This window comes from Dama dama, chromosome 22 (assembly GCF_033118175.1).
Source record: "Dama dama isolate Ldn47 chromosome 22, ASM3311817v1, whole genome shotgun sequence".
Taxonomy (NCBI): Eukaryota; Metazoa; Chordata; class Mammalia; order Artiodactyla; family Cervidae; genus Dama; species Dama dama.
The window spans coordinates 50,448,750-50,468,947 of NC_083702.1; the positions used below are offsets into that span (position 1 = coordinate 50,448,750).

General features: G+C 41.6%; 1 protein-coding gene across 1 annotated transcript in view; it reads left to right on the plus strand.

Moving 5' to 3' along the window:
• The window catches only part of ALDH1L2 (aldehyde dehydrogenase 1 family member L2), a 57,320-nt gene that overhangs the window by 16,880 nt on the left and 20,242 nt on the right, over positions 1-20,198 (plus strand). Inside the window, exons 5-13 of the mRNA XM_061125459.1 lie at positions 3,281-3,382; positions 3,584-3,673; positions 6,176-6,310; positions 7,441-7,566; positions 8,335-8,426; positions 10,723-10,870; positions 14,622-14,741; positions 15,350-15,477; positions 17,163-17,313. Of these exons, the coding sequence (XP_060981442.1) occupies positions 3,281-3,382; positions 3,584-3,673; positions 6,176-6,310; positions 7,441-7,566; positions 8,335-8,426; positions 10,723-10,870; positions 14,622-14,741; positions 15,350-15,477; positions 17,163-17,313 (1,092 nt within the window). The remainder of the gene's footprint in view (positions 1-3,280; positions 3,383-3,583; positions 3,674-6,175; positions 6,311-7,440; positions 7,567-8,334; positions 8,427-10,722; positions 10,871-14,621; positions 14,742-15,349; positions 15,478-17,162; positions 17,314-20,198) is intronic.

The following is a 20,198-nucleotide window of genomic DNA, read 5'->3' on the forward strand; positions in this document are numbered from 1 at the left end:
GCTCCCTCCACATGCTTGTGTAGAGGTTGGAGTACTTCGCAGTGAGTACTTAGAGAGAAAACATAGGTCTCGCAGTGAAGGACAGAGGCTCTCAACTCAAGGTAAAAATAAGTGGTGCACAGAAGGGGACAGGACACATCCCAAAGGCAATCAGACTCATGGACAGACTTGAATTTTTTTTATTCCAGGTGTCCTAAACTATAAAGCCAGGTGAATTCCTTAAACATAACAATGTATTACTTTCTAGAATCATCATGATGAGCAGAAATAACCCACAATGGCTTATTTTACAATTATCTTCCTAAAATTTCCATTGAAAAAGCAAGAGAAGATTGAAATGTGTGTAAATAAAGGAGTCATGTTTAAAAGTGAAGGCTGGATATTGGCAGTAGATAGACCTGGATACAGACCCTTCTCTGACACCTACCAGCTATCTCTGTGATCTTGCTGCTGTTGCTGCTAAGTTACTTCACTTGTGTCCAACTCTGCGCGACCCCATAGATGGCAGCCCATCAGGCTCTACCGTCCCTGGGATTCTCCAGGCAAGAACACTGGAGTGGGTTGCCATTTCCTTCTCCAAGGCATGAAAGTGAAAAGTGAAAGTAAAGTCGCTCAGTCGTGTCCAACTCTTAGCAACCCCATGGACTGTAGCCTACCAGGCTGCTCCGTCCATGGGATTTTCCAGGCAAGAGTACTGGAGTGGGTTGCCAGTGCCTTCTCGGCTGTGATCTTGAGCTAGTTGCTTTTTCTCAAGCTAGTTGCTTGAGGCTTTTTGCAACCTCATATGTAAAACAGGACTGATAATATCTACCTTGTAGGACTTGTGTGATGTTAGTTAGTTAGTTAGTCACTCAATTGTGCCTGACTCTTTGTGACCCCATGGATTGTAGCTGACCAGGCTCCTCTGTCCATGGAATTCTCCAGGCAAGAATACTGGAGTAGATTGCCATTTCCTTCTCCTAGGATTGAACCCAGGTCTCCTGCATTGCATGCAGATTCTTTATTCTGTGAGCCACCAAGGGATATTTTACATAAAGAAGCTAACCCATGTGTGTGTGTATGTTAAGTCTCTTCAGTTGTGTACGATTCTTTGCGACCCTTTGGGCTGCAGCCCACCAGACTCCTCTGTCCATGGTATTTGCCGGGCAAATATACTGGAGTGGGTTGCCATTTCCTATTCCAGGGGATCTTCCCTATGCGGAGATTGAACCTGAGTCTCATGACTCTTGCATTGGCAAGCAGGCAGATTCTTTACCACTAGCGCCACCTGTGAGAGAGTCAATTCCTAGGCAGGTTGATAAGAAGTCCTGGGGTCCCCAAGGAGAGAGGTGTCTGGGGTTCTCAAGGAGAAGATAGGGATCTGGAATTCTCAAGGAGGAGGAAGGGACAAACTTTTTTTCCCTCTACATTCCTTAGGATTATATAACATTAATGTATCCTGCTTGAGGACAGTTTCTGGAAAAAACACTCTGGCTAATCCTGTTATCTTAAAATGTAAATTATGGGAGTGGGTCTAGTAAGGTCTTTACAACCTCCAGATATTCTTTTGATTCACAGTAATAACTAATTAAAAAGTATATAACACCATTGCTAACACTAGTGAGGGGGAGCTCTTTCTGCCCCTTCTGATGTCTATGTCAGAAGCTTTCTCTATCTCTTTTATACTTTAATAAAACTTTATTACACAAAAGCTCTGAGTGATCAAGCTTCGTCTCTGGCCCCGGATTGAATTCTTCTCCTCCGGAGGCCAAGAATCCCAGCATCTTTCGTGGTTCAGTAACAACCTTTCATCTTGGGGTTCATCTGGGATTCTTCAGGACAAGGTAAGGATGCTCGGAGCTCTAATTCTTTGTTCTCCTAGCGAACACATTTTCTGCTGTACTTTACTAACTCTACAGTACGCTTGTGTGAATGAATGACATGCCCTGCGCAAATCAAGTGAGGAGGAGCCCTGCTCTGCGGTTTTTTGGTAACCTCATATGGCTTATGGCAGACACCTGTTGGAGGTTTATACCGACCTGCCAATGCCAAGAGGCACTCAATATCTCCTTCAGGGACTGACCAGAAATGGGCAAAGCGTGTGGACCGAACTCTCCTTTCTCGGTCAAACTTTCCGGTTTCTTTGACCATTTCATAACTTCTTGGGAATTAGAACGACTAACCTATCTGTCAGATCATAGACTTTCAAGGGACTTGTGATCTATGCTATTATTGTGTACTGTTACTTAGGCCCCCAACTTGGATTGGTAGTCAGGAAGCGCCTAGCCTTGCTAGGAGTCGAAAGTTCAGAAGCTAGATGGAGCTCTAGCTCCAAGAGCATCTCTGAGGTTAAAGGTTACTCAGATTGGAAGTGCAATGGGTTTCTTCCTTTGGTAATGTTGGCTCTTAGTGGACCAGAGGAGGCTTTCCAGTGGCTTTTGTCCCAACTCCTTAGATAATGTTTCTGTGGAATCTGTGGGAATGAAATGGAAGGACTGGCCCTAATAACTCGAGGACAAAAATCAACTTTTCCTCACTGGCGAGCCCTTCGCCATCTCTTTTGCTATTGCTTATACTGGTGTGGTGAGGCTTGGAAGGAACATCTCAGTTTTATTGTACCAGTCTTATTGTGGTCAGGAATATACTCAGGGTTGTGCATAGGCATTTAGGTGACGAATGTTTCCCCCAGTAGTCTTAGCTTGGGAGGCATTCTGGAAGGTTACTGATTGCATCTCGGGTGGCATCAGAGGCAAGCAAGGTTTTAATGGTGAGGAACTGGACATCAGTCTGGGATGCCATCAGGTCTACCCCTGGTGCATCTCTGCCCCGCCTCGGTGATAGAACCAAGAGGGATGAGTACAGCGCCTGTGTCAGTAAGGGACAGACTAAGTCTGACCAAGGAAAGGAAGCTTTGGTGTAAAGTCTGTCTACACCCCCATCTAGAGCAGGGAGGGACGCCTCCAGTAGAAAGATGGCTCTGGTTGCTTCTTTCTCTCTTACAGATGGGGGCTAACAATTCCAGACCCCTATCTCCTTCTTGAGAACCCCAGACCCCTCTCTCCTTGGGGACCCCCGGACTTCTTATCAACTTGTCTAGGAATTGACTCTTTCACCTGGGAAGCCCCAGCTAACACACTGCATGGTATAATTATAGATTCAAAGAAATGGTAGTTATTTTATCAAAGTCTGACTCTCTGGACAGATTTATATATAGTAATTCTGTTAAACAGAAACTTCAGTTAAACAGACCTTGCCATTGTTGACCACTGGACTCTAACACCAGTAACATGTTTGGCTTTAGGTGGAAGCTGTCCAACTCATAGCTGATGGTAAAGCTCCTCGTGTTCCCCAGTCAGAAGAAGGAGCAACATATGAAGGTATCCAGAGAAAGGAAAATGCTGAGGTATTTATATCAACTCAGTTACGCATCTCAGAATTCACTGTCCCCCACCTTTGAGCAGTTCTCAGTGTACCATTTCCTCAATGAAAGGACGATCTCCAAGCCACCTGCCCCATCCCTACCCAAGTGTGCCACTGATGGAGAGAAATGTTTCTATTGCCCTTGAGACTTGAGAAGTTCAACCTGTGCTTTGCGCATTCCTAGATCTCTTGGGATCAGTCTGCTGAAGCTTTACATAACTGGATCCGAGGTCATGATAAAGTCCCTGGAGCTTGGGCAGAGATAAACGGACAGGTATGTTCAAGGGGCCAAATGTTTTCTTTCGGCATGTGACCTTTGTAAGAGGCATTACTCATGAGTCTAGGCTTCCCCTGGTTCTTCCTTTGCTTGTGAGGAGAGTTTGTGTTCTAGGTACATGTGACCAGCTAAAGGAGTTTAGGTACACGTGGCCAGCTAAAAGAGCCTAGGTCCACACGGTCATGTGGTCCATTTTTCACTCTGAGCTTATGGAGCGTTTGATGTGAGGCAGACACGAGGCACAGCCTCTGCTCTCAGGGAGACTGCAGTTTTATGGGGAAAGCAGGGAAACGAATAAGCACCCCCAAGGCAGTAAGACGAATGCTGCAACTGAGGCCCAGACCCGGGTATCTTAGGAAAGGCTTCCTAGAAAAGTTGCTTGGCTTGCACTTCGAGAAGAGGTCAACAAGTAGAGAATGAGACGCAGAGTTAAAGACCCAGAGGTAGGAGAGCTTGTTCCCCGGACAGGAACTTGCAGTGGAGTTCAGAGATGCTGGGGCCTCAGATGTGAGGTGTGGGAGTGAGAGGATGGGGAAGAGATGCTGCAGGGGCCCGGGCAGGGGCAGGGGCAGGAAAGGCCTCCTGAGACCTGGGCAAGCGCCACTCAACTCAGCTTCTCAAGCTTCACCTCCTCTAGGAAGTCTGCTGACCTCAGACGCCCAGCCTAGCGGGACGGGGCATCCCTTTGCTCCTTTCCCGTAATGCCCTGCCTAGCTCTGGCTCAGCATCTTGTCTATTATACGCATTTCTTTATGTATCTATCCCTTCACCCACCAGAGACCGGGAGCCCCTCAAGGGCAAGGGCATCATGCTCTTGTCTTGATAGTCTCAGCCCTTCAGCTGGGTCCTCGGTGCATATTACATATCAATAAAACTATATGGGATCAGTGAAGAACCAAAGGTGGAAGTCCAGTGCCGTGGTTAAGAGTATGGAATTGGAGGGTACTATGCTAAGTGAAATAAATCAGACAGAGAAAGACAAATACCGTATGATGTCACTTATATGTGGAATCTAAAAAATACAACAAAGTAGTGAATATAACAAGAAAGAAACAGACTCCAAATATAGAGAACAAACTAGTGATTACCAGTGGGGGGAGGGAAGTGGGGAGGAGCAAGGTAGGAGTAGGGAATTGAAAGGTACAAATTATTATGTGTAAATTAAGCTACAAGGATATATTGTACAACATAGAGATTACAGCCAATATTTTATAATAACTATAAATGAAGTATGACCTTTAAAAATTGTGGAATCACTATTATATACCTGTAACTTATATAATATTGTACATCAGCTATACTTCAATAAAACATTTTATCATGGACATCCTTATACAAATGTACTCTTGATTATATGAGGAATACTGGGTATACATTTTGGACTACAGTGACATCCTATAGCATATGAATGTATTTTGTCACAATCGATAATGCCTTGTTTTTCAAAGCAGTTATACTCACAGACACACCAAAAGTGTGGGATCTAAAGCCAGAATGTTTCCAGTAAAATTCTGGCATTGACACTATTTGCTCTATAACCATGGGCAGGTTACTTAACCATTGAGTACCTTCGTTTCCTTGTTGCCGAGTAAGACTAATAATCGTGCCTCCTTCATTGGTTTGGGGTTGTTGTGAAGATGCAATGAGTTAATACATGTTAATTCATCTAAGTACTTAGTCTCTGACATAGAGCAAATATTTGATAAATATTAAATAATAGAGTTGTCAATAAATGGTAGCTAATGACAACAGAATTATAAGAGGTGGCTTAGTGGTAAGGAATCCGCCTACCAATGTAGAAGATGTAAGAGACACAGGTTCAATCCTTGGGTTGGTAAGATCCCTTGGAGGTGAAAATGGCAACTCACTCCTGTATTCTTGCCTGGAAAATCCCATGGACAAAGGAGCCTGGCAGGCTACAGTCCATGAGGTCACAGAGAGTCAGACACAACTGAGTGACTGAGCACACACACAAGCATAGAATTGTAGTAATTATTATAACAACAACAAATCAATTAATATCAGATCTCTTAGTTACAGTCTGGATCCAGTCTTGTTTCCATGAGCTAACCCACAAAGCTCCCTGTACCTCCCATCACACATTCCACCCGTCTGTTTACTACTCTGCACCTGCCTCCTTGAGCCCCCACCAACAATGCCTCCACTTCCTGCAAGAACTCTACCTTCAGGCTGCAAAGTCTGTGAGAGCTTTCATGTCATTCACCTTTGTGTCAGTGCGAATAAGTGATACCTGTATACTTGCATCCCCTGGATGTGGGGCGTTTTCTCAACTCTTCAATCATACCCTCAGACTGTCTCTTGCTTTGTGTTATTCCGATAAGTGCTTGATATAGTCTCTTATGCTGGCAGTGGGAAGTCCCCCATTTTGGCATAAATGAGAATGCCAGCTGCTTTTTTGCAGGGCATGCTGCTTTCATACACCCTTATAAACAGCCTTCATTTCCTCCTTTCACAGCTTGGGTTTGGTCTCTTTACTAGGTGGTCACTTTCTATGGCTCATCATTGCTGAATAGCTCCATCCCTCCTGGAGAACCACTGGAAATTAAAGGTGCTGAGAAGCCTGGTCTTGTTACCAAAAATGGACTTGTTCTTTTCGGTAACGACGGAAAAGCAGTGAGTGTTCAATAGGGTTACCTATAAAATCACTTTGGTGGTTTCCTTCAATTACCCAAGCTCTTGAGGGAGTCTGACAGGGCAGACTCCCAGGACAGTCTGCAGTGGGGTATGGGAGGTTTAAGAAGTCTGTGGCCCATTTCTCTCTGGGGATGAGCTGGCTTTATGTGCCTTGATTGAGAACCAGGCGTCTCAGGAGGGACCCACAGGACCTGCACGGCCTGCTCTGTGATACACGCAGTGGAAAGAGCTTAGCGTTTGGTCGGAGCCAGGGTGTGAATCCCTGCTCTGTCACTCACTGGTCGTGAGCAGGATGCCTCTCTGCTCTGAGGCTCCGTTTCTCTGTCTAAAGAACAGAGAGTGTGATGTGGTCTGGGAGGACCAGGTGGTGTGAGCCTCCTCAGATGGTCCTCCCTTTGCCAATAGGGAGATGCCCATCTGCAGTCCTGCGCTTGGGAGCATGAACTCTGGCCCTCGGTGGGCTCTTGGGCAGGTGCCCAATGAGCAAAACAAAAGGGAATTTGCAGCTCACAGACACCTTCTCCTGGCTCACAGGATATATCAGTTATTAAGATTGTAGGCCTCAGAGTCCAGCTAGTCCTGGGTTGTAATCTCAGCTCTGTTACTCGCTGGGAGGCACTGGGCAAGTTACTAAACCTCACTGAGCCTTCATTTGCTCATCAGAAAAGTGGGGGTAATAAGGACACCTACATCTATCAGGATTTAGGAGACTGAATAAGATACTCAGCATATATGTACTTAGCACTGTGCATGCTGCAGACTAAGCGTTCAGAAGATGGCAGTAGACGAAGGAAGAGTGTTGTTAGCAGCAGCGGTAGGCATTGTCAGCTTTAGACCCAATACCTATACCCAAGGGTCAATTTTGGGGTGTTTATCATCCATTTTGAGATATATCTACCCCTGGACTTAACTTTCTCCTCTCTGCTGCCATAATTGAAATACTATTTCAGCCCTTTTATACACAGTAGGTGGTGCTTTTAATCTCCATATTTTCGTATTTGCCAAATAAGCTGGTCCTTATACTCACATAAGACTCTTTCTCACACCAATCTCACTTTTGAATTATCCTAATTCTCAATTCTTCTGCTTGTTTTGTCATTATTTTACAGCTGATGGTGAGAAATCTGCAGTTTGAAGATGGAAGAATGATTCCTGCCTCTCAGTACTTTTCATCGGGTGAGATGTCAGTGGTGGAACTCACAGCTGAAGAGGTGAAGGTGGCGGAGACCATCAAGGTGAACATGTGAAGTTTTTAATGTTCCTTGTCTTGGAACAATTCTTGTAACCATTTTTGTAACTGGTACTATTAGTCCTCAAAGGAGTTGGGATGGGACTTTTATTTCCTCTTTTTTGTATTAGCTGCAAAAGGAAATCAATGCCAAAATTTATATGCACATTTATTTCTCATTCACATAAGTAATCCAAGGCAGTTCTAGGTTTGCATGGGGGTAAAGTGGGAATATGAGGGTTAGGGGTGGAGTCAAGCAGGAACGCAGGCTCTGCTATCTTCAAGGGCCCGCTGGGCGTTATCTCCATCCCAGACAGGCAAGAAGAGCACAAGAGCACAGAAAATCATGTGACAAAGGTTTTTCATGGGCCAAGATTGAGAGTGTTATTGTTGTTTAGTCGCTAAGTCATGTCTGACTCTTTGCGACCCCGTGGACTATAGCCCGCCAGGCTCCTCTGTCCATGGGATTTCCCAGGCAAGAATGCTGGAGTGGGTTGCCATTTCCTTCTCCAGGGGATCTTCCCAACCCAGAAATCGAACCCACATCTCATGCATTGGCAGGTGGATCTTTATACCACTGAGCCACTAGGGAAGCAAGATTGACAGTACAGGTCACTTATAGTCACATTCACTGGCTAGAAGTTGGTCAGACGGCCCCCTCTCATTGAAGAGATGCTGAGACATGTAAAGAAGTAGGTTTGGTGAGAAGCTAGCTAGTGTCTGCCAATGTTCTACATGGCAGCTCCCTCATAAAAGTTTCCCTTGTGTTGTGTAGGTCATCTGGGCTGGGATTTTAAGCAATGTCCCTGCTATTGAAGATTCAACAGACTTCTTTAAATCTGGAGCAAGCTCAATGGATGTTGCCAGGTAAAACCACCACCTTAGTGACTCACACCCTTGCACCAGGGATTTTCACTTTGACCTTGAAAATTGAATCTAAATCCTTTGTACTATATGTCATCACTCTGTCATACCCATCTATTATATTTCTCTTTCCTTCATCTTTCTTTGCTTGTTTCCATGGTCAAATACATGTATTTGTTCTCTTTTCTTGGTTGCTAACTAGGAGTGTTTTCATATTGCCTATACACCTAGAAAACCACCCTACTAATTGTTTATTTCCCTTAAAAATATGTCTTCATATTTCTTAGCCGATTCTCCTCCAGTTGGAATTGGGAGGCTCTGAGTGAGAATGTTAATCAGAATTTTCCTATATAATTGCATCTAAAAGGATACCTAACATTGATTATCCTTACCCCAAATCTTTTTTTCTAACTCCCCAAGTTACCCAGTATGGTATATCTAGAATAAGGATTATCAGACTTCTTGCAAGAGTAAGGGTAGTCACTCTATAGTCAGAATTTCTCTGCAGAAGTTTGCAATAGGTAGAAAGGGCCAGAGGACTAGAGAGCCGCCCTCTATGGCATGAAGAGCAGACCAGGATCCTAACAGTGGAGAGTCTTGTAGAGGTGCTTTTCCTTTGAGGGCCACCGTATGGCTATTTACTAAATAAACAAGGTAAAAGTCTTCATGTTGACAAAGCAAGTGTTCTTGATGAATATTCTGTTCATTTATTCATTTATGTATTTTTTAAAATAATTTTTATTGGAGTATAGTTAACTTTCAGTGCTGTGTTATTTTCTGCACATTGTTGACTAAAAAATATAGTTGCAACCTGAAAGTAGAGAGTTATTTTATTTGGTGGGAATGTTTAGGACTCCGAGCCCAGGAGACAGCATCTCGGTAGCTCTGAGAAAAAGGAGGCAGGAGGAGAAGTCTGGCTATATACAAGTTTGCAACAAAAGGAGCAGGCCATCTGAACATCAAAAATCAGGTATCCAAGCTAAGGAATTTAGCATTCTGTGTATGGGAAGATGCAAGCCTCTGGGCTCACTGAATTCATTCCTTTCATATGCACCTCAGCCATCTGGGGGCAACCCTGTTTCCTTGTTCACCTTGCTTCTTGCATTCCCCCAGTGCCTCAGCAATCATCATGGAGGTTGGCAGCATCCTCTGGATCTCAGTTTGGGAGCCCTTATTCACATTTGGAGGCCAGAAATCGCTGATGGCTATGACATTTTTTGTTTATTGAAATGGCAGGAGATGTTTTCATTTCACACATACACATATATTCCCTCTTGTTTAGATTCTATTCTCATATAGGTCACTACAGAGCATTGGGTAGAGTTCCTTCTGCTATACAGTAGGTTCTTCTTATTAGTTATCGATCTTATATACGTGTGTGTGTGCACACACTCAGTTGTGTCCAACTCTTTGTGGCCCCATAGACGGTAGCCCACCAGGCTCCTCTGTCCATGGAACCTTCCAGGCAAGAATGCTGGAGTGGGTTGCCATCTTGTACTCCAGGGGATCTTCCTGACCCGGGGACGGACCCACGTCTCCTGCATCTCCTGCATTGGCAGGCAGCTTCTTTACTAACTGCACCACTTGGGAAGGTTCTGTTTAGTACCCACCTTAGCCCTGTGGGCTTCCCTGCTGGCTCAGAGGGTAAAGAATCTGCCTGCAGTGTAGGAGAAGAGGGTTCGATCCCTGGGTTGGGAAGATCCCCTGAAGAAGGGAATGGCTACCCACTCCAGTATTCTTGCCTGGGGAATTCCATGGACGGAGGAGCCTGGCAGGCTACAGTCCATGGGGTCCCAAAGAATTGAACACAGCTGAGCAACTAACACTTTCACTTAGCCATGTCTTACAAACAAATGTTTGTTTTATTCTTACACCGGATCCAGAGAAAATAGTCTATGATGTGACTTTGGTCTCTCATAACTATCACAGTTCAGAACTTTTCTTTATTTCTTATTCCTTGAGTACTTCTGAAAGGATAGAAGCTGATGTTCTGTGCCCTTTATCACCTGCCTGTGTGCTGTGCTAAATCGCTCAGTTGTGTCCAGCTCTTCTCTTGCAAGTAATTAAAATATCTTTGCTTCAGTTTCTTGTATTAAAAAAAATTGCCACTGTCTTTTGAGAAAGCTTTAACATTTTTTTCTCCCCATCTTATTAATTTTTCTCACTGATATAGATGATCTCATGGACTATAAATAAGTATGTGACATACATCCTACTTCAAAGCAACCTAAATGTAATCATACAGTCCTCTAAACTCTTTTAAAAAATGTAAGTAACGTGAGCTGGTTCTTCGTTTCAGACTGGTTGAAGAGATAAGACAGAAGTGTGGAGGGCTTCAGTTACAGAATGAGGATGTTTACATGGCCACCAAATTTGAAGACTTCATCCAAAAAGTCGTGAGGAAACTCAGAGGAGAGGATCAGGAAGCAGAGCTCGTGGTGGATTATGTAAGCCTGTCCATGATGTTGAAAATCTACATGGTTAAGACCTTCATGCTATAGAAGAATGCTGTGCCTTTCACCCATTTGCTTTAACAACTTTTTTTTAAATGACAGTTTTATTGAGATTATAATTTGGATACCATACATTTCACCTTTTAAAAAATGTACAATTCATTGTTTTTTAGTATATTCACTGAGTTGTACAACCATGATCATGATCTGATTATGGAACACTTTTTTTTACCTTCCCCAAAGAAACTCCATATTCTCTGGCATTCATTCTCTTCTCTCTTCTCCTGTGCCCTGGCACCAGGAAACCACCAATTTACTTTCTGTTTCTTTGGATTTGCCTATTTGAGACATTTCGTACACGTGGAATTAGGCAATAAGTGGCCTTTTGCAGCTGGTTTCCTTCACTCAGCATAATGTGTTCAAGGTTCATCGATATTCTAGAGTAGATTATCACTTTATTCCTTTTCCTGGCCAAGCAATAGTCCATCATGTGGATAACTGTTTTATTTATCCTTTCCTTGGTTGGTGTACATTTGAGTTGTTTCTGCTTTTTGGCTATTAAAATTACGCTGCTATGAAAATTCACGTAGGGCTGGCCAAAAAGTTCATTTGTGTTTTTGGTAAGATGCAACAGAAAAACCTGAATGGACTTTTTGGCCAACCCAATATAAGTTTTTGTGTGAACATATGTTCTCAATTCTCTTGGGTAAATATCTAGAAGTGGAATTGGTGAGTCGTACGGGAGCTCTTGTGTTTAACTTTTTGAGGAACTACCAATGTGCTTTCCAAAGCGACTACATCATGTTACACTGCCACTAGCGATGTAGGAAGCTTCTAATTTCTTCATGTCCTCGCCAGCATATGCTGTTGTCTGTTTTTTTCTATTTCAGCTGTCCTAGTGGGTGTGAAGTAGTATCTCATTGTGGTTTTGATTTACATTTTCCTAATGACTGGTCAGACACGACCGAGCGACTGAACTGAACTGAACTGAATGACTAGTGATACACATCTTTTCATGTGCTCATTGGCCATTTGTATATATTCTTTGGAGAAATATCTGTTCAACTCCTTTGTGTTTTGGCTGTACTAGGTGGCTTGTGGGAACCCGAGCCCCTGGCAGTGAGAATACCTCGTCCTAACCACTGGACCACCAGGGAAGTCCCTCACACCCTTCACCTGCTTTTTTAATTGGGATATTTTTCTTTTTAATTTTTTAGTTGTAAATGACCTTAGTATATTTTAAATAGTAGACCCTAATCAGATACATTATTTGTAAGTATTTTCTCCTATTCTGTGGGTTTTCTTTTCAGTTTTTTGATAGTATCCTTTAACACACACACGTTTTAAAATGTGATTAAGTTTGATCAATCTGTTTGTCCTTTGGCCACTTTTGCTTCTATGAGTCTTGATTTATGCCTTTTTCTCTCCTCTCTTCCTCTGTATTGCTCTCTTTTTTGTTAAATGGATATTGTCTAGCATGCCATTTTAATCTCTTATTGTTTCTTTTGCTATATGCTTTTAGTTATTTCCTTAGTGGCTGAGGATTCCAAGAGACATTTTTCTTAAAACATTCTAGCCCAGATTAATACCAGTTTAATACCAATAGTGTAGAAAAAATTTGCTACAGTGTAGCTCTGCTCCCTACTCCCTTACCTGTGCTATTACTGTCACACAAATACATCTTTATACAGTATAAGCCCATCAACATAGTCTTATAATTATCACTTTATGCAGTTTTCTTTTAAATCAGATAGGAGAAGAAAGGAGTTTAAAATAAAAATTACATTTATGCTGACTTGTATTTACCTTTGTCAGTGATCTTCATTTTTTCAGGCAGATTTAAGTCAATATCTTGTGTCCTTTCGTTTCTGTCAGGACACCTTTTAGTCATTTTCGAAAGGCAATGTGCTGGCAATGAAGTATCTTAGTTTTTGTTCATTTGAGAATGACTTAATTTCTCCTTTGTTCTTGAAGGATATTCTTGCTGTATGTGGGATTTTTGGTTGACATTGTCTTTCTTTTAGCACTTTTAATATATAATCTTATTGCTTTCTGGCCTCTGTAGTTTCTGAGGATAAGTGATCTGTTAATTTTATTGAGGATCACTTTCATGTGATGAGTTGCTTCTTCTCCCTTGCTGCTTTCAAGATTCCCTTTTAGTCTTTGTCTTTTGACCATTTTATTTTGATGTGTTTAGGATGGATCTCTTTGAGATTTGCCTACTTGGAGTTTATTGAGCTTCTTGGATGTGCAGATTAATTTTTTAAAATAAAATTTGGGATATTTTCTGCCATTATTTCTTCAAATATTCTTTCTACCCCTTCATCCCTCTCCCCTCATTCTGGGACTCTTTATGCACACGTTAGTACATTTGATAGTGTCCTGCAGGCTTCTAAGGCTCTATTCATTTTTAAAATTATTTTTCTTTCCTGTTTTCAGACTTGATGTCTCTATTGACCCATTGCTTGGTTTTTTATTTCTTTCTTCTGCCTGCTTGAATCTCCTGTTGAGCCCCTCTAATGACTTTCAAAATTTCGGTTATTGCTCATTGCTTTTTTGTGGCCAAGTAGTATTCCATTGTGTTTTATATATATATATATATATATATAATATAGTAAAATATTATATACATATGTGTATCTCATGTCTTCATTCATATGTTGGTAGACATTTAGGCTGTTTCCTTGTCTTGGTTATTGTAAATTGTGCTGCTATGAACATTAGAGTGTATGTATCTTTTCACAATTAGAGTTTTGTCTGGATATATGCCTAGGACTAGGATTACTGGATGATATGATACTACTTTTAGTTTTTTAAGGAGCCTCCATACCATTTTCTGTAGTGGGTGCCCCAATTTACATTCCCACCAACAATGTAGGAGGGTTCCCTTTTCCCAACACCCTCTCCAACATTTGTTATTTGTAGACATTTTAATGATGGCCATGCTGACCAGTGTGAGGTGGTACCTCATTGTAGTTTTGATTTACATTTCTCTAATAATTAGTGATGATGAGCAGCAAACTACGCTTTTGCTATTTTTTGTTTCTTTTCTAAACATCCTCAATTTCTCTACATAAAATAATTTCTTAAATCATTAAATTTTCTCTTTAAAACCTTTCATTGAAGTGGGATTTTATGCCGGTAGTGCTCTTTCACATATATTATTTTCGTTATGTCTCTTAATGACTGTATGAGGCAGGTATATTATCATTTTATTGTTGAAACAAACCGAGATTTATAGAGGTTAATGGACGAATATAAATTCACTTGCCAGCTAATAGTACAGACTAAAATTTAAGCAGCACATATGTGAGAGGGGGAGAATGCAAATGGGGAAGGACACTGGAGAGAAAATTTTAAATGGCACCAGCATAAAAGGAAACGTGTTGATGGGCAATTTCAAAAATTTGCGTTGACAGCAATGACGTCACTTCACAAGTGCTGCCACTAGACGGCGGTGTTTCCATTATCTGGAGATCTTCAGAGTCCTCTTTCATCTCAACGAGGAAAAGACAGATCTTTATAATGCCCGGCTCAGACCACTTTGGTCGTCACAAAAGCAGACCTCCTATCTCAATGGCCACTCTAAGCATCACGAAGCCTAACTATTACATCTACTTGTCTCTTCTGGACAGTAAGCGCTAGAGTCCCACTGACAACTTCTCTCTCTGCATTAGTGAATAAGCTTCTTTTTTGCATAAGTACAGAAATCTGTTGACTTTATTAATGTAATTCTCTCTCTTAGGTTTCAAAGGAAATCAATGACATGACAGTAAAAATGCCATATCAGTGTTTCATAAATGGACAGTTCACAGATGCTGAAGATGGAAAGACTTACGATACTATCAACCCAACAGATGGATCTGTGAGTAGTGACTTAGTGTGTGCAATAACCACTGATCTTGGGTTTTTTTCATTTATACACCGTTACAAAACAGTCTTAAGAATTACTTAGTCTATTCCTCTGTCTCTCTATTATTCTGTTACTCTGTCTGAGCAATCAATATAAATGTACTTCATGTATTCACTATTCAGCTCTGGTTCTGGCTGCTGTTATCTACTGTAACTTACTTTTAAGAATGAATATTTATGATGAATTTAGATGGGTCACTATACCTATATACACCAGAGGTACAGTTCCACATGGAGCTGTATATGTGAGAAAAAGCTCAGAATTTGCAAGCTCATGGTGAGAAATTCAGCTTTCCTAAGGCAGGAGAAGAAATAGTTACAGTTTCCTACATGTGTCTTCTCATAGTGTAGTGTGAATGAGAAGTACTGAATTTTAGGCTCATAATTTCTGTGTTGAAATGGTTTCTTTTTCTTTATGATATTACCAGAAGTTTACCGGAAGTATTGATTTCCCATCATAAAAATTCTTTGAGTTTTATGGCATAATATTAATCCCAAGAAAAAGCTGTATATCTCTCTATATAAATAGTCTATAACCTATGTTTTCTTACCTTGAAATAGACGATATGCAAAGTATCCTATGCCTCTTTGGTGGATGTTGATAAAGCAGTAGCCGCAGCGAAAGATGCTTTTGAAAACGGTGAATGGGGCAGAATGAATGCACGAGACAGAGGAAGACTGATGTATCGGTATGATTTTTTTAAGAGTACAAGTTTGAGGACTTCCCTGTGGTCCAATGGCTAAGATTCCACACTCCCAATGCAGAGGGCCCAGGTTTGATCCCTGGTCAAGGAACTAGATCCCACATGCTGCAACTAAAGATCCCGCATGCTGCAGCTAAGACCTGGTGCAGCCAAATATTAAAAAAAAAAGAGCACAAGTCTGTGGCCTTTGGATACTGACTAACATTGCCAAGATTTAAAAATTTTTTCCCAAGACTTTCTATTATGCACCTATTAGATAGCATGTCTTTTGTTACTTCCATCATATAAACTCCCATATATGGGAATTCCTGATTTTTGTGTTTTTGCTTGTGTCAGTCAATGCCTCTGTGTGAGAAGTTTAGTAAAAAGGACTACTTATTTGTAAAGATGTAAGCGAGGTCAAGGGAATCCAGCAAAGGATAATGAAGCACCCAGGCTGGGGGGTAGAACAGGGAAACTGCTCTTACTGCAAGGCCTAAAGGGACAGAGGAAGGAGCTGTTACTAGAATCTGGCAAGTCTGTGGCTGCAGGAGGAGACCACATTGCCGTGGGATCGGTGGAAGGACAGAGCAGCTGCCGAGCCACAGCCCACCAGTCAGCCAACCCCAGACCACTTTTCCCTCCAGTTTGCCAGTCTCCTGGGGCTGCTTCCCACTGGCCTGTCATTAGCTAAGTCCAGTGAGAGAGCCCGGAAACCTGCAATGTAATCTATAAAGGCCATCCTCCAGGGGTCACAGAGCTGAGCAGAGACTGGGTTAGGAGCAGCGCATGGAGAACATCCAGCACCCTGCTGTTTCCAAAGAGAAATTTTAAATCTACTTGATGTGTGAGGAGTAGAAACAAGGAGGAAAAACACTAAGGCCTGGAAAGGGTGTTATAAATTGGTAGCTGAGTATGCTAAGAGTAATTAGATTCAATCCCAGATTCGGTTTTCTGCTTACTAAATGACAAATAGCTGACCTTGCTCAGAAGATCTCATAGAGCAGGATCTGGAAGAAATATTAGGGAGGAAGATTTCAAGCCTGACCTGGAATGGTCCGAAAGAAACGGATCAGCACCATGAAAAGAAGGAAGGAAGGAAAACAAATGGAAGAGAGGAAAACAAATGGAAGAGGTGAACACAAAAGATGAACTTTGACTATTTCATAGTCATCAGTTTCTAGTCACCTTTCCACAGAAACTAGACCCCAAACAGAAGCCTGCTGTGATGTTTATAGTTCATCCCATGTATTTCTGTCTTGTCCTTTTCAGCCAGTGTTGGAAATATTTCTACACCAACCAGAAATCCTCCAGTGTTCATGGGTTCTCCAGGGGTGTGGGTCGCCCTCTAACATCTCCCAGTGTATTCATGAACTATCCATGTTCCCACTGTGTTCTGTCATTGATCTCCTTGGCTGACTGTGACTCGACCACTCTTTTCCTTCTTATGTGTCTATGATGCGAATGATATAGACTTCCAACACCCTCTGCCTCTTCATTATAACTCTTAAAACTAATTATTCATGCAATTATCTGTTTAATACCTGTCTTCCCTATGAGACCATGTTCTCTATGAGGACAGAGACCTGGTCCATTTGTGTTCACCTCTGAATTCTCAGCCCTTAGGAGGGTGCCCTTTACACAGTAGAGACTCAATATTTGCTGAATGGATTTCTTTCACTGGCCAACAGACTTGCAGACCTAATGGAAGAAAAACAAGAAGAACTGGCAACCATCGAAGCCCTTGATTCAGGGGCTGTCTACACCTTGGCTCTGAAGACTCATATTGGAATGTCTGTGCAAACATTCAGATATTTTGCTGGCTGGTGTGACAAAATTCAGGTAAGTGCAAAATGTTGTTTGTTTCCATGGAGATTATTCCCAGAGGAAAATGGACGAATGTTTATTAGTTTGTAAAGACCCTTTGTCAGAGTCACCACTTGCGTAGGTTTTCTCATCTGATCCTCATAACAGTTATCTGAGGTAGGTGGAGAGTTGTTACCTCTTATTACAGGTGAAGAAACTGAGGCTTGAGGACAATGCAAGACTTACCTATGGTCACATAGTAAGTAGAGCTAGGATTTGAACTCAAGATTTTCTGATCTTAAAATCTAATGTTGTTCTTTGTTTTGTACTATAATATCTCTTGAGAGCATCTAATAGTCTTGTTGGCATATAGAGAGAAGCCTGATATTATGGAGGAATTGAAGACTCAAATACCTGTGGAGGTCAGAGAGCTAACATAGTTGGGCTATGCAGACTGGTTATAAGAAAAATTGCTTAAAAACATAAATTTGATAAAAATGTCACTTTCCCTCTTTTTACAAGAAAATAAATAGCACATGTGTGATGATAAATGGCAACTACACTTGGCTTTGGTATTGAGATAGAGAAGGGAAATAGGGCTTGCAGCAAACAGCAGAATGCATGCCACTTTGAGTCTCATGGTAAGCACTGAAGCACCAGCCACCACAGCCACATTCCCAGAAGCCAGGAGTTAAGTGGGGAAGAGGGAGAAAGGTAAAAGGACTTTAAAAAGCATTCCCATCCTCCCTACACTCTGTGCTTTTATCTCCCATTGGCTGTTCTCTGTCTGCTAAGGATCCTGGGAAACTTTTTTCTGGTCACATTGCGGTACCACCATTTTTATAGAATCAGAGAGATGACCTGGTCCCAGGCCTCATCTTTGCCACTCACTACCAGTTGTTGTTATTTACCTCTCTCAGCCTTACTTTGCTCATCTGTAAAATGGTCATGATAATCATACCTTGCAAATTACGTTATAAGAATTAGAAATGAGTGTTTATATACTACAAGTGTTTATATATACAGAATTAAAGTCTGTACTCTAGTAGGTCTTGCACATAAGTGTAGTTTTTATTATTGTTCAGCCACAAAGTCATACATGTATAAGTATTTAGTAAGAGCAGTTTAAGTCCATCCTTTATTCTCAATTAGGAAATCCAAATAGTTCTGAGACCTGAAAATTCATTTGTTTTATTGATTCAAACTCATTTGGTGCCACACTCTTACCTGAACCAACATAAGTCTGTAAGTTTTATTCATCTCACTTGGAGTGAATACTCATAGTTCACTGAATAAGTATTCAGTGGGTTGCCTTTCCCTTCTCCAGGAGATCTTCCCAACCCAGGGATCGAACTTAGGTCTCCTGCATTGCAGGTGGATTCTTTACCATCTGAATCACCAGGAAAGCCCAAGACGACTAGAGTGGGTAGTCTATCCCTTCTCCAGGGGATCTTTCTAACCAAGGAATCAAACCAGGGTCTCCTGTATTGCAGGTGGATTCTTTACCAGCTGAGCTACCAGGAAAACCCTGAATAAATATTAATATGCTTGATTATGGGAGGTTACCCCAGGCATTAATGGAGGTTATAGATATTATAACATTACATAAGGTATTGTTTATGCTTATATTATGTTTCTAAAGTCAAATTCTGAATCCCAAAACACACCTGACCCTAGGGTTACAGATGAGAGATTATACACTTGTATTAGTAACAGCAATAATATTTTATGTGGGAAAACAGATGGATAGTTTCAGTTAAAGACTACTGCCAAAAATCAGTTGGGATCAAATTTAGCTGCAAATAATAAAAAACCCAACCAAGGAGTCTATTTTTATCTCACTTTCAAGGAGTCCAGAAGCAGGCAATCAAGTCTAGTCTAAGAGAGGAAGATTCCTTCTCTCTCTTTGCCAGGCAATCCTTAGTACCATATGATTGCTACCTTCACGGCTGCCTCTTGGCGTCATGATGGCCACTGCAGCACCAGCCTTTTTAGCAACATTCTGAACAGGAAGAAGGAAGAAATGAGAGTGAGGGAATGGGTAAAATAGCACTTGTTTGAGCTGAGTCAGCCTACTTTGAAGAGTGTTCCCCTTCCAGTACATCATACTTACATCTTCCATTAATTGTCACTATTTGCTATGGAAACTGGGGAACATAGTACTTTACCTGGCACATTGCCATCCCCATTATTGATCAAAGATTTCTGTTACTAAGAACAGAGGGGAGAATAGATATTGGGCAGGCAATTAACATTCTCTGCCATGCCCAGATATTGGGAATGGAGATGATCAAATTAGAATTATGTGTTTTTCTTCCCCTGTGTTCTTTTGAGAAAGACATAGTAGTTTCTTTTTAGGTGTGGCTATGTTTCTTATGAATTGAACACTGCTTTTTTTTTTTTCCAAACTGTTTATTTTTTATTGAGATATAGCTGATTACCAATGTTGTGGAAGTTTCAGATGAATACCAAAGGGACTCAACCATATACATGTATCCATTCTCCCCCAAATTCCCCTCCCATCCATGCTGACACTTAACATTGAGTAGAGTTCCATGTGAATACTGCTTTTTTTAATATCAGCTAGACTGGAAAAGGTCAGCTTTCATTCCAATCCCTAAGAAAGGCAATCCCAAAGAATGCTCAAACTACCACACAATTGCACTCATCTCACACGCTAGTAAAGTAATGCTCAAAATTCTCCAAGCCAGGCTTCAGCAATACGTGAACCGTTAACTTCCAGATGTTCAAGCTGGATTTAGAAAAGGCAGAGGAACCAGAGATCAAATTGCCAATATCCGCTGGATCATCGAAAAAGCAAGAGAGTTCCAGAAAAACATCTATTTCTGCTTTATTGACTACGCCAAAGCCTTCGACTGTGTGGATCACAATAAACTGTGGAAAATTCTGAAAGAGATGGG